Source organism: Conger conger, chromosome 2 (genome assembly GCF_963514075.1).
Source record: "Conger conger chromosome 2, fConCon1.1, whole genome shotgun sequence".
NCBI classification, from domain to species: domain Eukaryota; kingdom Metazoa; phylum Chordata; class Actinopteri; order Anguilliformes; family Congridae; genus Conger; species Conger conger.
The window spans coordinates 55,030,626-55,046,076 of NC_083761.1; the positions used below are offsets into that span (position 1 = coordinate 55,030,626).

At 39.5% G+C, this 15,451-nt stretch overlaps 1 protein-coding gene across 1 annotated transcript; it reads right to left on the reverse strand.

Annotated features, from left to right (window-relative positions):
• Nucleotides 1-238: 238 nt before the first annotated feature.
• Nucleotides 239-15,219, reverse strand: LOC133122934 (ADP-ribosylation factor-binding protein GGA3-like). The gene is made up of 17 exons (XM_061233218.1): nt 15,080-15,219; nt 12,385-12,469; nt 11,580-11,655; nt 9,761-9,859; nt 9,529-9,652; nt 8,923-9,023; nt 8,339-8,419; nt 7,946-8,083; nt 6,986-7,067; nt 6,442-6,555; nt 6,176-6,319; nt 5,870-5,937; nt 4,474-4,631; nt 3,723-3,850; nt 2,979-3,148; nt 2,578-2,688; nt 239-1,649 (listed from the first exon to the last, which is right to left on the reverse strand). The coding sequence occupies exons 1-17, from the start codon at nt 15,120-15,122 to the stop codon at nt 1,539-1,541; spliced, it is 1,833 nt and encodes a 610-aa protein (XP_061089202.1). The 5' UTR covers nt 15,123-15,219; the 3' UTR covers nt 239-1,538.
• Between the last annotated feature and the right edge of the window lie 232 nt (nt 15,220-15,451).

Consider the following 15,451-nt stretch of genomic DNA (forward strand, 5'->3'; position numbering starts at 1 on the left):
CCGACGGGGATTCGAACCCAGGACCTCCTTGATGTGAGGCGGCAGTGCTACCCACTGCACCATCTGTGCCGCCCTGATACCACTCCAGGTAAGTGTAAATATATCTTTACTTTATTTTTGGGTGAACTACCCCTTTAAACGAGGCTGGCAACACACCTCTGCAGAAAGTGTCATTTTCACTTGAGGAGGCCAAATGGGAAATGACCAATGAGTTAGAAGAAATACAAATGCACTGACATTTTCTTACAACACTTTTACTGTGTATCAGACTCAAGTTAAAGGTACAATAGGTAAGATTTTTGTGTTAAAACATTGTTACACGACCATTGTAAATCCCTACCGACCATTGAAAAAGGCTCACCGACATGTTGACTCACCCTCTGCCTGTTTATAGTCCTTTCGGGTTTCAAAATATACAGTTGACGGACCGACACTCCAAAACATTGTACAGCTGTACAATAATTCAAGTTCATTGGTTGAAAATTGGTTCTAAGGCAATGGCGTGGGGGGGTTCAACATCAGCACGTTCACCGTGAAGGGGGAGAGATAAACAGTGTTGTGGTTTCAGGATGTTTGTTGCTGCAATTCCTCTCTTGACTGTTAGGAGTCCAAAATTACCATTTGTACCTTTAAATACTCATTCAAAGGAAGTTTGCACAAACTATTTTCATTGACCTACATTGTTTCAAGAACTTTTCTTTGGAACTCAATAAAGCCACTGTTAACTATAAAGACATGCCATAATGGAATCAAAATTCTCATAATTGCGCAGCACACATTTTTTTTCAAAGTCCCGGTTCTGGGGATTAACTATTTATGGTTTTACCTGATTGATAAGGATAAGTGGAGGAAATCTTTTTCTGAAACAAAAGACTGAAAGTTAAGCATCTCATTTCACCTCAGGGATGAGTACAAACAAAATCTTGCATGACAAGCTGAACCTTAAGACCAGGATGAATTGCTCTGTATACTGCTCTGTATATCTGCACAGAAACCATGATCCATTGAATAAGACACTCTTGGCATAACTAGGTAATGCATAAAGGCAGAATAATGGCACATTGTGACCAGTACCGAACAGTACCCAGAAAAAGCACAATATCACATTTAAAATAAACTAATTTTACATATATTCGTACCACACGTTCTATCACAACAAAAAAACGGAATCTGAATCATTCACAAGGCCTTTTTAAATAATCATATTGTCAATCACGCTTTCATTTGTCAAGATACCCAACTGATTCATCTGAGGTGAAGTATGATCACTGCATCACTGTAACAGCAGAGACTCAATGATTTGTTGTCTGGTGCTCTTTGGCTACAAAACTGCGAACGGCATGGAACTCTACAGTTTTGTATGGTACAAAAAATAAATAAAAAAGGAAAGAAACCTGCTATTATTTGCTATAACTCCAAACCATTACAACATATCAATTCGAGTGTAATATGGTCTCACAATTTGAGAAAGTATTATTTCCGCAGTAGCCATCAAGGTGTTCTCTCTATTGACCCTGAGTTCTCTGCTCTGGGGGAGGTCACCAGCTGGTCCAAGAGCTCATATCAGGGAAGTTTTCTATCTCGCCAAGCTCACTGGTCTTCTGCTCTCCATGGGTGAATGTCAGCTTGTAGCGTAAACGCACCTTATCCTGAGAGAGCAAACAAACCACAAACAAATACCATTAGCCCAATTGATACAAATGTGTTCTGACACTTATCCAGCACCCTAACCGGAAAGCTAATCAAAAGTAATCAAATTTGATCGTTAATTCATCTTTTCATGTTTTTTTTACTTGAATTTGTTCTTTGGTAAGATTAAAATCTATACTCGTTTGGATCCATGCGTAAAGGCATATGCTTTATCGTTCATGCAAAGCCATATTAAGTAGTTACAGAGCTGTTTGTCAATGCAATGATTATAGTAATGTGATGTTTTATCATCAATTATGCTATTGATTTTAACTACATATTATACTATTATACTGTACTGTTATATTATACTGAATAACTTCAAATGTTTCACTAGCGTTTCATTTCAATTCAAAGAGCACGTTTGTTTTTTTAGGCATGCACATTCAATTTACCAACAACAATAATAATGTTTGATAACCTTAATTCTCAAAGATGGGATGAATTTCATTGTTAACCATAATAATGTGTATATGCATATAGTTTTCTGCCATGTAGTAACATTGTGCAACTGTAGGTATGAGAAAACTTTGGATCAACCATCTTTAACTTCTAATACAGCTGCTCTTGATCTAACTACATGAATACAGGGTACTCCATCCAAAGTATTCCTTGAAGTCACCCCCCCCCCCCAGAAAAATAATGTCTGAAAGGCTGAATCTTCATAAGGTCCATTTAATTTTGTAGCATCAGTTATGGCTGTTTTTTATTGCGATAGGAAGAGCATAATTTGACAAGGCTCCCTGCCTTTATGTATGGCTTTAATATCCCTGCAGAAATTGGGCACTCTATTCCAGCACTGCTGTCGCGGTTAGAGCATTTACGTTACATTTCCTCCCACAGAACTGATGCAGCCAGACCTCGCACAGAATGTAGGAGTGAACTCACTCTGAGTGGGTTGGACAGAAGCAGGATTTGGGAGATGACCGTAGGGGGCACGATGGGGTTGTAAGATGGCAACTCCGACCCGGTGGCTGTCTGCAGCTTCACTCTCATACTCTGGGAAGTACAGGGACCGGAAGGACGTTTAGTAACCCGCCAGCCTCTCATTCGAACGCCCGCGTCCGATGCGAAGCCACACACAAGACTAAAAGCGAAAGGTATCTCCAAAATCTTTGATGAGTCGGTTTAAGACTGTAATCTGAAGATCAGCGCCGTAATCCAACATTTAATGATCGCTTCAGCATCTGCTATAGTGGGATCAATTTAAAGAGGCGCTCTGCAGGACTACTGTGAAATCCCTCTCCGAAGGGCTTATGTGAATGTTTATACGTAAATGATTTTCCGACCTTAGGTACCGCTGCCTGGAACACCACGTCTCTAACGGGTCTGGGGGAAGTGCTGAGCATGGAGATCACCATGACGACTACATCGGGTCGCCCCATGGGACAGTCTTTGGCAAAGTGCAGCATCACACGGATTCCACTTTTGTCATAAGCCGTAATGGGTGCGATGTTGCCTAACAGACAATGGTGGGAGAATGTGAAATGATCATAGAAATACACCAGACAGCATGCAGCCGTTTGATTGATTAATACAGTACATAACATACAATTCATTTATAGGTAACTACAGGGTTCTACAGTCAGTGAGCTCATTTTTTTAGTCCTATTGGTCTTCTGTTGCTGTAGCCTATCTACTTCAGAGGTTTGATGCGTTCAGAGATGCTCTTCTGCATACCAATTTGTTGTAATGTGTTGTTATTTGCCATTCCTGTCAGCTTTGACCAGTCTGGCTATTCTCCTCTGACCTCTCTCATTAACAAGGCATTCACTGCTGCTCACAGGATGTTTAGAGACTGTTGTGAAAATCTGAGGAAATCAGCAGTTTCTCAGATACTCCTGTCTCCTGTCTGGCACCAACAATCATACCACGGTCAATGTAACTTAGATAACATTTTTTCCACATTCTGATGGTTGATGCGAACAATTGTCTGATTAGATAATTGCATGAATAAGTAAATGTACTAATAAAGTGCTCAGTGAATGTAAGTGTGCATCTTTTGACTTCTTGTAATACAGGCAGGTACTTACTTGGCTTTATAGATTCAAGAGAAACAAATACATCTGATAAAGATCTTTCAGCGGGCAGGTCACTGGACTTTGATGGCGAACTAACTGGTTGATTCTGAAGGTCACTCAACTTGGGAAGGACACCTGGCCTAGAAAAAAGTAAATAAGACCAAATCAGCCACTATACCTGTAAATATAAAAATTAACAAAAAATTCATGATGACTGTAATAACAATAGGGCGGCACGGATGGTGCAGTGGGTAGAACTGCCGCCTCACAGCAAGGAGGTCCTGGGTTAGAATCCCCGTCGGCCGGGGCCTCTCTGTGCGGAGTTTGCATGTTCTACCCGTGTTTGCGTGGGTTTCCTCCGGGTACTCCGGTTTCCTCCCACAGTCCCAAGACATGCAGGTTAGGCTGATTGGAGAGTCTAAATTGCCTGTGTGTATGAGTGTATGAGTGTGTGAGTGAATGGTGTGTGTGCCCTGCGATGGACTGGCAACCTGTCCAGGGTGTATTCCTGCCTTTCCCCCAAAGTATGCTGGAATAGGCTCCAGCCCCCCTGCAACCCTGTTCAGGATAAGCGGGTTAAGATAATGGATGGATGGATGGATGGATGGATGTAATAACAATAAAAGCATGCTAACAGGTAAAGCATTTTGTGACAAGAATGAGACCAGTTGTATTTACGATGGCCTGGTTTGGTGACAAGCTGCACTGCAAAAATGGCATAAACAGACATTTCTGGCTACAACAGGCACTTACTATCTCTTACCAGCTGTGCTGCGCTGAGAATGTGATAGAGCCTGTGGGAGAACAGTCCGCTCCAGACCCCCGGGCTGTCAATATGCTTCCCTCTCCCCTCTCCTTCTCCACCCTCCCAGTGAACTCAGCACTCTGCCCAACGGTGCCCAAACCGCCATCGCCCCACAGCTGAAAGCATACAAAGGCCACTTCTGTCATTCGAAGCCTGAAAGAACATATTCAATTATTCAAATGTGCTAAATTGTTGGAATGTGGCATACTTAAGACCCTGGCACAGACAAACGAAATGGGTTTATAGCAGAGAAAGGAATTTTGTTTTTTTGTTTTTTGTCTTTTGAGAAACAACACATTTTCAAAGCCATTTTTGTTTTATCATATCAAAAACAGAAACAGCTGATTCCTTGTTCTGGCAGCTCAGGCACCCCCAGCCAATTGAGAAATTTAAACAGATTTGTTTTTATGTCCTCCATTCATGGAAAAAAAACATGCTCAATCAGAACTACATTAGCAGGCTTGCCATATTGATAAGCTTAATAAAGTTAGCACTAGAGACAATTATCTCTGAAACACATTTAATAGATTATTAGATATTGTATCATGGAAGAGACTTTGTTGATGTCAACAAGTTCATGTATTATAACAATATATCTGCATATTTGTCTCTGTACTACACATATTACAAATATACAAGGCTCTGTATTCCTTCACACATATGCATACATATTTTAAACATTTCCATAAAAGCCACTGTGGCATTTTGAATACTCCTCAGCCAATGTCACACATTGTCCTTTGAGTTTTAGTTTGGAATGTTATGTGTTAGCAGCAGTATTTTAAGAAAAGCATATGCCTGACACTGTTCATCACTGTGTATGGGAGAGAAGTGTGTGATTAGCTGTCTTGCGGCCTTTTGTGTCCAGATACAAGCAGAATTATTTTTAAAAAGTCCTCTATCTATATCTCACTGACTGTTTCCAAACTCTGTTTAGGTTTACAAGTGATAGGAGACAGGCAAGACAAGTTCCAACTCTCATAACATAAACAATGCTAGTGGCAGTCTGTGAGTGTCATATTCATACACAGTTATGTAATTACTTAATTTTCTCTCCTAGGGACCAGCATTAAAAACGAAACTAACAGGCAAGCACTGCATTACTAAATTACTAAGTTAGCTAAACCCAGCAGTTTCTGCACAGCACAAGATGCATATCTAGTGTTCAATATTGCATTAAATGTGGGTTTATTGTCCAATTCTCATCGTTCGAATCATGTGTTAAAATTTTTCCATTCAACAACACTATTACTTACCCAATAAACCAGAAATAATATTATCCCATTATTATGATTAATAATATAAAGTTTTATTTTTATTATAAAATATAATAATAATAAATGTCTGACTGTACCTGACTCAGTTCATCACAGCATTTTCTAGAACTCTTCTGGGCTTCTGTCAGAGATGGATCATTTAGTCCTGCAAAGAGCCTTAAATTACCTACAGCACAAACTATTCACGGCACACAGTAACACACCATCAATATCCACAATCCTAATCTCCTGCACTGCATGCTAGATGACAGGCCACACTGGAGTGCACCATCTGTCATGACACGCTGCTCTGTGATGTCTTATAGCAGGAGTCTGAAGGTGGATGTCCCAAACAACAACAAAGAGGGAGCGGTGGGTAACAGAAAGCACCGGAGGTCACAGACCTAGTGACATGAGCTCCTCGTCTAGCAGGGACACAGAACTGCTACGTGAAGCTTTAGATGGACTGCCGCCTTCTGCCGATGTAGAATCCAGCACTGACAGATCTATCAGGTGGTAGCTCTTTATCTCTTTGGGGCTTGCAGAACCTGTGCAATGCAAAACATCAAATAAATTCAGGTAATGATTCACACTATATGAGCAGCATGTGAACTACTGGTTGGTCAATGGCAATCCTGTGCATACTCTGGAAAGCCCAGAGATGTGATACCTTTGGTTTTGGAGTGATCGCTTCTGCCGTTTTCATTCACAACTTTGCTTCCAAACATCTCTTGGTACAAGTTGACAATAGAAGTTAGTTTATCATTTGCTTGGAGGATTCCAGCTGAAAATGAGAGCACAAAAAAAATTATTGACGACGATGATAATAACTGACGATATATAAAAACCCACAAGCATGCAGCTGAACCCAACATTGATTGATGGTATATTTGCTGCTTTTGAATTACTTGGCTAATCATGCCTTGGGGAGAGAGCATGCAGATATGTTTGAGGACAACTATGAATAGCTGATATTTACCAATTTTAGCATTCATTCATTCATTAATTCATTATCTTAACCCGCTTATCCTGACAGGGCCTCAGGGGGGCTGGAGCCTATCCCAGCATACATTGGGCTAAAGGCAGGAATACACCCTGGACAGGTCGCCAGTCCATTGCAGGGCACCAATTTTAGCATCAAAAAGCAAAACCAGGCCATTGCGATTGATTTAAAAAGGCTGTTAGAAAAATGTTTTTTAGGAGACGGTGAGTACCTAATGCGTCATCATCGTCCATTGTGTCACTGGCCAAGCGGAAGAGAGTGGGCCGCAGCTTGTCACATTGCTCATAAAGATTCTGTGGCAGAGGCAAGACAATAACAACCTACATTAGATATTAATACATTTGTAATGACATAACAGGTGTATACTGCTGCACACTGGAGAATGTGGACCTTGCTCCTGCTCATATATTTTCCACTTCTGTAACTCCTCATCCACCACACAGATTTATTTTTGTTTCCCATAGTGTACATATCACAAGTCTGGTTCTTGTATTGAAAAACACAAGAACAAGACAACCCTGCTTCCATCATTTAGTGCACCCACTGACCAGGCACCAGGCGAATATCCCTTCTCATCCTCTTTTCCTACGGCTCAAACCCCCATCTTGCTTGTCAGAAACAAGAGTGCCATTAACTACACTCTTCTACATGACAATGAATTGCTTAATTCATTTTTACTCAAACGTGATGGCACAAAGAGAAGTCCACAATCGCTTCTACAATCAGGGCTGGGAATACTAATAGTAAGAGATAAAAAATGTCTAACACTAGCAAACTTTAATTGGCAATTACCAATCCATTAACCAAAAACTATTAAGACGGCTGTAGTAATCAAGACAAAGACCCCATGTGCTCTGTCTCCTGTCTCTAATTTGACTCCAGGCTGCACACTGCAGTCTTGATGTCCTGGCTGAAGGGCATCTGGCTTTCACTCCAGCAATAACACTCTTAATTAACAAGTCGGATTAATTCATTATTTGACTTTAGCCCCTCTGTTGCTCTTGAGAAGCTATTAAGTTATTAAGAAACCAATAATGTTCTGGATGGTGGGCGGTGAGGACAGGAGCTGCACACCCATGCAACAGCTGCAGTGACCCCCCCCCCCCCACAGCATATACACAAACACACTGATGCAGGCAAGCACACAAACACACCCGCACAAACGACCCACCCTCATCTCCTCTAACTGTTCTTCAGAAGATTCGCCCCTCCTGTGATTCTCCAGCAGCTCTTTCAGACGCTTGGAGTTTCTCTCGACGTCCTCCATGGCGTTAAAGCGTTTGGATACCTTCTCCGTCTTCTCTTGCTCCTGTCAGACATTAAGTGCGGTTAAAGCAATCCCTGCTATGTGTGATTCTCCTACAGAAGAGAGCTACAGAACATGCTATCAGGTTCATTCTGGACCCTCCGGAGGTACCTTTGTGCATCAACCTTTTTGGAGACAAAGAGACATTAACTGACTGAAATGGGTTTTTAGCAGGCTATTCTATTCAGATGGGATTGTAGCAAATGGCCATAGTGCACTGTGAATGACCCAGTGCCATAAAGGAGCAATTATACTCACTTCCTTAATGGTGTTCTTGATCAGCCTGTTGGCTGCCTGAAGATCATCAGGGTGTCTGCTTTTCAAGAGTCTTGCTAATAACTGGAAAAAATATGGCCTCTGCTTAGCACATTTACAATATGCATACAGACACAGTTCCCTTTTTAAATCCCAATATTAATATAATAAAATAACGTTGAGACATATTCTGATTAAGAAAACAGTATCTTTGCATTTACAGCAATAGTTAGGTGACAGGTTTTACAGCAAAAGCATCTAATAGACATTTCATATACAAGTGCTGAAGACATTAGCAAATTCTAATGTTCTGCTATAACAAACGACAAGAGGTTTAACAGCTTTTGTCGCAGGCCTGGCAGTATATCTCTTGCTCTAAATGACATTGTCAGCAACCTGCAGTTTCTACTTAGCAGCACAGTCCTGACAGATGTAACACCTCACCAGGATGCCACATACAACAAATGATCCTAATTTCAGCAGGAGTTCAGGAAATGAAAGCTGAGATGGACCAAATGATACAATCAAAATGAAAAGTGGTGCACGTGATTCAAATTCTTGCAACAAGTTTCTAATGAAATTCCCACCTTTGATTTTTCTTCATCATCAAAGACAGACTCCTCTGTTCTCGAAGACAGGGGGGGCATTACCACATTCTCAGGTAACTTGGGGTCTTTCTTTATAATACCTGAGAAAATGACAGGTCAAATCACATGTTGCATAGAAAACCAGATTACTAAAGGGCTTTAAGTTTCATGGACACAGCTTAAGTTCATCCTGAACTAAATAAATCTCTAGCCCTACTGTATACGTATGTCTGTTATTTTAATAGTCTGGCACAAAGAACTACGCTGGGACCAGCATTTCATATTTGGAGCTGCATCTATACACTCATTCAGAAAGCTGTTCCAATGGTAGTCATCACTCTTGTTCTTCTATTTAATTTTAATTTCCATTTCCTTATTGTATGATGTATATTCATATTCCATTCTGTTAGAGACTATTCCCTCAAGTTTTGTTAATCAGGCCTATATTCTTTATATATTTGTTATACAACAAATCCTTTATAAACAGCACAAGGAAGGACATAATGTCTAATCACACACTGTTACAACTGATTTCCTAAAGCAGTTACAAGCCTACAAGGGGAAAATAAACCATACAGTAAACAAAACAAACCACGGTCTACAAACCTTGATTCTTTAGCATGGTGTAGGCTTCCTGGATCTTAACCTCATCTTTAAACCACAGAACCCAGCTATAAAGGACCTCTGTCACCTTTTGTTTGACCTCAGCTGTGCTCCACGTACCTAAATACTGTAGAAGTGGGAAATCAATCAATAGCTATGTCGCAAATCTTCATGCTTAAGAGCTCTTTTTAAAAATGTAATTGATACAGGTTATGTCAAGCAGTTATCACAGTACCTTTGGTGATAACACTTTGATCAGTTCATTCAGGAAGCGGAACTTTCCAGCCTCACTGTGAAATCGCTTGCCACAATTGTTCATGCAGGCTTCTAGAACCTTCAGGAAAGACATAAATGGGAGAGATTGGTATGAAGGAGTTGAATAAATGAATACAATTTATTTTAATTACATATTCATGTAAATAGGAACAAGTCAAAGATGCAGGCTTAAGATCTGCTTGAAAGCATTTTTAATCATCTAGGCTTAGTACTGTGTGAAAGTGAACACAAATGGAAACAAAAGGAGGAAAAATCACTCTGGGGACAATTACTAGGAAGGCTGTGATGCACACTGTTCTAATATCCCATATGACAAACATTTTCGACATACATGAAACAGTATCTTTTTTTTTGCCTTTTTTCATGTGTATCACATCCCAAGAGACCAGTCAAGTCCGACCAGTGCTTCTACATTCTCACAAAGACAATGGTCTTTCCCTCTCTTTTTAATGCTACATTATAACTGTCTGAAAATCCAAATCCAAACAGCAATGTGCTATTACAATTTTAAATATAGTTTTGACCAGTCTGGCCCTTCTCCACTGATCTCTCTCATTAAGTGTTTTTGTCCACAGAACTGCTGCTCACTGGATGTTATTTGTTTTTTGCACCATTCTCTGCAAACTCTAGAGACTGTTATGCGTGAAAACCCCAGGAGATTAGCAGTTTCTGAGATACTCAAACCATCCTGTCTGGCACAAACAATCATTCCACGGTCAAAATCACTTAGATCACCTTTCTTCCCGATTCTGACATTTGGTCTGAAAAACTGAAGCTGAACCTCTTGACCAAGTCTGCATATTTTTATGAATTTAGTTGCTGGCACATGATTGGCTGATTAAATATTTGCATTAACAAGGTAGTATACAGTGATCAGATCTGAGTGTATATTGTAATATATTCAAGAACGTCTATACTGAAATTATCTCTTTGCTTGAAAATATTTTTTTAAAGATTTACCAATGTCATTAGCTGCAACAGAATTCTGGACCCAATCACATGACTATAGTCACATGACAGGACATGTCATGATAATGACTCCTATAAAGAATGCTCTGACTAAGCAGAAAAGGAAGTCTCTTTTAAATAGTTCATACATTTACATTTCCAGGCCAGGGTATGTTTTAATCAAAATATTAAAAGGGTTTGGTGTAAGCCAAAAGGCTAGGACTGTTGGACCTCAGCGAGCAGAGGGATTCCAAGGGAGACAGTAGTTCAACTACTAATGGGAATATCTTAGCTTATGCAAGCTAGGTAAAAGAAAAAAATATATGTCTGTGAAGCAGAAAGTAATACCTCAGTTTGATGTCACTTTCTTGACAAAGTGAATAATTGTCTAATTTCTTTTTAACTCACTACCAGTATATTTCAGAATACAAGTACATATCTGGAATATGAATAATCGGCATGGACTTATAATCTGTCCACCCCTTGCCTCAATATATGTAATATATTATTCAAATATTAGGCTCGTAAACACAAATGTACAGAATAACATTTTCTGTTAAAAGGCCCTTGCAGATTATGTGTCTCATTCTTTACAGCAGACATGTATAGGGTTAGCCAGCTATTCAAATCAGCACATGCACATTTGGTTGGAAATTGAATTACGTGCAAAAGATTGCCTATTAAATGTTTCGGATATTTGCTGTAACCAGAAATTCAAGTTACACTTGGGTGTCAACCAGTTACCAAACAACACTCTACGCCACATGTGAAGTTATAATGCTTGATGATTAATGAGCCAGTACTGCAAGAACTATAAAAAGAAATCTCACTGTTAGAGCTTGCAAGGCCTCCTTCTCCTGGGGTGACTGGATCTTGTGAGCAAGAAGGCGCATCGCAGTTTGTGGCCTGTGAAAACATAATATTACCAGACCATTATAAACATAATATTGACAGACCAGACAGTTTCTGACCAAATAGGGTACTGCTTCACTTTTAACATTCATTCACTCATTCATTCATTCTGCCCAACACATTCATTAAAACAAGCATATGGATGGGGTCTGGGTGTCTCAGGCAACATGCTAAACATGCATAATACATATTTTGTTATGTGCATGCTATTTCTACTGCAATCTCTAATTTCAGCCACATCAGCTGCAGCATGTTAACTACTTTTTCTGTGCTTCATCACCTATAATGTTCAATGCAGCTGCCTTTGAGAAATGTTCCCTCACCTTTCCCTCTGACCTCTCCCTGAGAGAGGAATTTTGCTGGGGAGTCATAAACATAAAAAATAGCAAGGTTATTTTGCCAAAATGGTGGCAAATGGTTCCATTCACAAAACTGCTGTTGCTGGACTCAAACTGAACATTCCGTATTTGGAGGATTTTTGCATTCTCTAAATGCATAAACCAATGCAGTAATTGTGTTCTCTGATACGACAAGAAAATTGAGGCACAGAAAGTAATAATAGCCAGGAAATTAAATATAACAAAAATATCCATAGCGCACAATTGCTTCAAAGGCCAATCATTTCTTAATGGAGAACTTGTCCTGATGTCTGAAACAAACTATGTTTGGGTAGGCAACTAAAAAAACATCCCATCTGCAGATTTGCACTTCACATGTACTCACCCTTCAAGCTCGTTATTAACCTGTTCATAGAATCCCTGAATGCAATCCCACCGATCAGCCGTGTTACTAGGGTCAGTGGCTTTATCTGGAAACATACAGAAAAATGTAAGGACATTTGTTTTGCAAGTTATTAAATTGGGTCACGGTATGTGAGATATGCCAAGTGTTCTATGTAATTGACACAACATTACAAAGATTGGCTGTACTGAAATTGTAAAAGGTGAGAAGAAAACACAGTTCCATGTCAAAATTTCAGGCTTATAACAAAGAAGTATTGTTTGTACTGATAATGGCATTTCCACATCCACAAGAAATGTGATTTCAGTGACTTTGAACATGAAATTATTGTTGGTGCTAGACAGGGTGATTTGAGTATCTCAGACACTGCTGATTTCCTAGAATCAGCAACAGTCACAACAGTCTCTGGAGTTTGCAGAGAATGGTGTGAAAAACTAAAAACATCCAATGAGAAGCAGTTCTGTGGTCTGGGTGAGCACATTTTAATGGATCTCTATGGGAATTGGGGGGTGGGACAAGATTCAGCTGTAAATCATGCTAGTACAGTATGGGACACTTTTTTTTTGGCTAAGTGGCTTTAAGTCATCAAGGTATCAAACAAACCTCAAGGGTTGTTTCTCCTGAATAATTCTCCCATTGAGTTCAACAGGAAAATTAAGTCAGGAGAAATGTCCCTTGTATTATCTACACCATATCTGGCAGCAGCACGATAGCTCATCTGACACCTTGGACCCTTGATGACATGACATTCAGGAAGTCATGGCATGCAAACAATATGCAACGAAATACAAAACATGACTATTTTATTTGACATTATGTTAATTTGTCTCAAACATTGAAATGCGGGGCTATGTATAAAGAGTACTGTAATTACTACATGTTGAAACCAATATGTACAAAAACACACTTTAATAAAAGCTGGAAATCTGCACTTTGACCACGTATTAATTAAATATATGGTCCTTTTTTCAACCGGTTGAGAACGTTCTCCTCGTTGTGCACACGAGGATAACCACTTCCCTATCCACGCAGTTTGTGCCACTGGTCTACAGGCAAGACAATGCAAATATTTGACTAACGTTAGGTTCACTTAAATTAGAGTGCCTTTAAGAACTATTGGACTATTTCTGCTTATATTAATTTAGCTAGCCAGTTTGCTTTCATAAAGTGAGGTAATCGATAACGTTAGCTTGCTAGTTAGCTTTCATAGGGACGTTATTGTTGAGTTTTTATCTTAACTTGGCTAGCTAGCTAACAAAAATTATTATGGAATAAGTGAGGATACATTCTATCGATAGTTATACAAAGTTAGCTAGCTTAAGAAAATTCAGTTTCCCACGATGAGTGCGTATCATGGATAGCTATGGTGACAAACAACAATGTGTGGAAAGTGGGGGCACGGTCTGTCAATCATAGCTAATTGACAGTTCTCATTAAGTTACCACACACAACAGTTTGGGTGAACTTTTATAGAGGGAAATTTAGGCTTAGAAAAATAAGTTTCAAAATACATGACTGAATAATTTAAAAAGTTAAGCACATTGTTTTGTTGTTGCCTCATGAAGTTTCAACCACCATATTAATCCTTTAATATGAAAAAGCAGAAAAGGCAAGGTGTGTCCAAATCTTTGACTGGTACTGCACATATAGATTTCTTGCTGATGAACCAGCAAGTGTGTTCCCAAACAAAAATTAAAAATTAAACTTGAATATGGGTATGATTGGGACCCTAAACTGCTTGAGTGTTTATGCAAGCAGTCAGCCCTGCTTAGCCAACTGGGACTGATTCTGCGCAAAACGTATTTGGATATGCTCAGTTGAGCGACGGTCCAGGAGCTTTGGGAACCTCTATGCATGATTTAAGTTTCACACAGCATTATGTCAAGCATTAAACATGTTAACTGTAAGCAGTTCAAATACGAATCGACAGCGTTTCGTTTTTGACAAAATGACTTATATTGAACCTGTCAGGGTTCCTTCCTTCATACAGGAAATGGCACTCAATTTATTTTAAATATGGTCACGTTCCTTAGCTAGTTACCTCTGCACCTAAATTAGAGATTACAGTAGGAAAACTAGAACATAATCTGTACATCTACGCCGTTATCCCTTCCATAAGAATTGGGATTCGTGTTTAACAAACTTAACATCTACTACCAACAAGTTCAGGGTTTTCGTATTGTAAGTTACTTTCGTGTCTGTCACTTCCTGTTTTGTTCTTTGGCTTAACCACAATAGCTAGCTAACTAACGGTCTAAACCAGTGTTTATTTTGTTTTACATTTTATATCGCAAGCTATGTAAACTACATTTAAAATCCGTTAAAAAAGCCGAACTTCAATAAACAACCCAATGCAGTAGCTAGCCTAGCTAGCTAACGTAATTCGAACAGCTGATGGGCTACTGTACCATGCCATTATATTCCTTGCAGAGAAATACACCCACCATCAATTCGATCACAAATAAAGTTTTGTAAGGCTTTCTCTCGTTACCAGTAGTAGATATGTAGCTAGATTAAGGAATTGAGGAACTAAATTTACCGGTTTGCACATTTCTATTTACAACGTTAATTGAATTTGAATGTCATGCTGGCAAATCAGTTGACAAGCGACAGTGAAGCCTGGTTTTGTTCCCATTTTAAATAAGTTGTATTTTTGGCATTTTATTACAGAACTTACTTAGCCAAGATTCTAAAGTTTCCCCCTCTTCGCTTGTCGCCATGTCCTCATCAGCTCACGGTAACCATACTAAAACTAAACTGCGTCTTGTGCTGACTTCACTGTCAGCCCTGGGTTAGAGCAGGAACATGTGACTCTCATTTCACTGGCATCTGAATTTAAGTAGGCCTACTAGGAACGTTTTATTCACTTGATTTGTGCAGTATTTCAGGACAGGCTTCTCTATTATTGTATGTAGTATACATTGTATTTAGTGAAGAATATTTACACGCTCACGATTACAAATGATTCATTAATCAGGCTGAAAGTGGAATATTACCGATTCCATGGCATTGCAACATTCTGCATGTACCGTAACTACGGTGCGTGCGC

Bases quoted from the DNA above. Each gene is read 5' to 3' on its own strand.
- LOC133122934 (XM_061233218.1), bottom strand. From the start codon at position 15,122: ATGGCGACAAGCGAAGAGGGGGAAACTTTAGAATCTTGGCTAA. The intron at 5,938-6,175 runs GTCTGTGACCTC...GGCTCTTTGCAG, and splicing joins CGAGGAGCTCATGTCACTAG to GACTAAATGATCCATCTCTG. The intron at 2,689-2,978 runs GTCGGAAAATCA...TGTACTTCCCAG, and splicing joins TCCAGGCAGCGGTACCTAAG to AGTATGAGAGTGAAGCTGCA.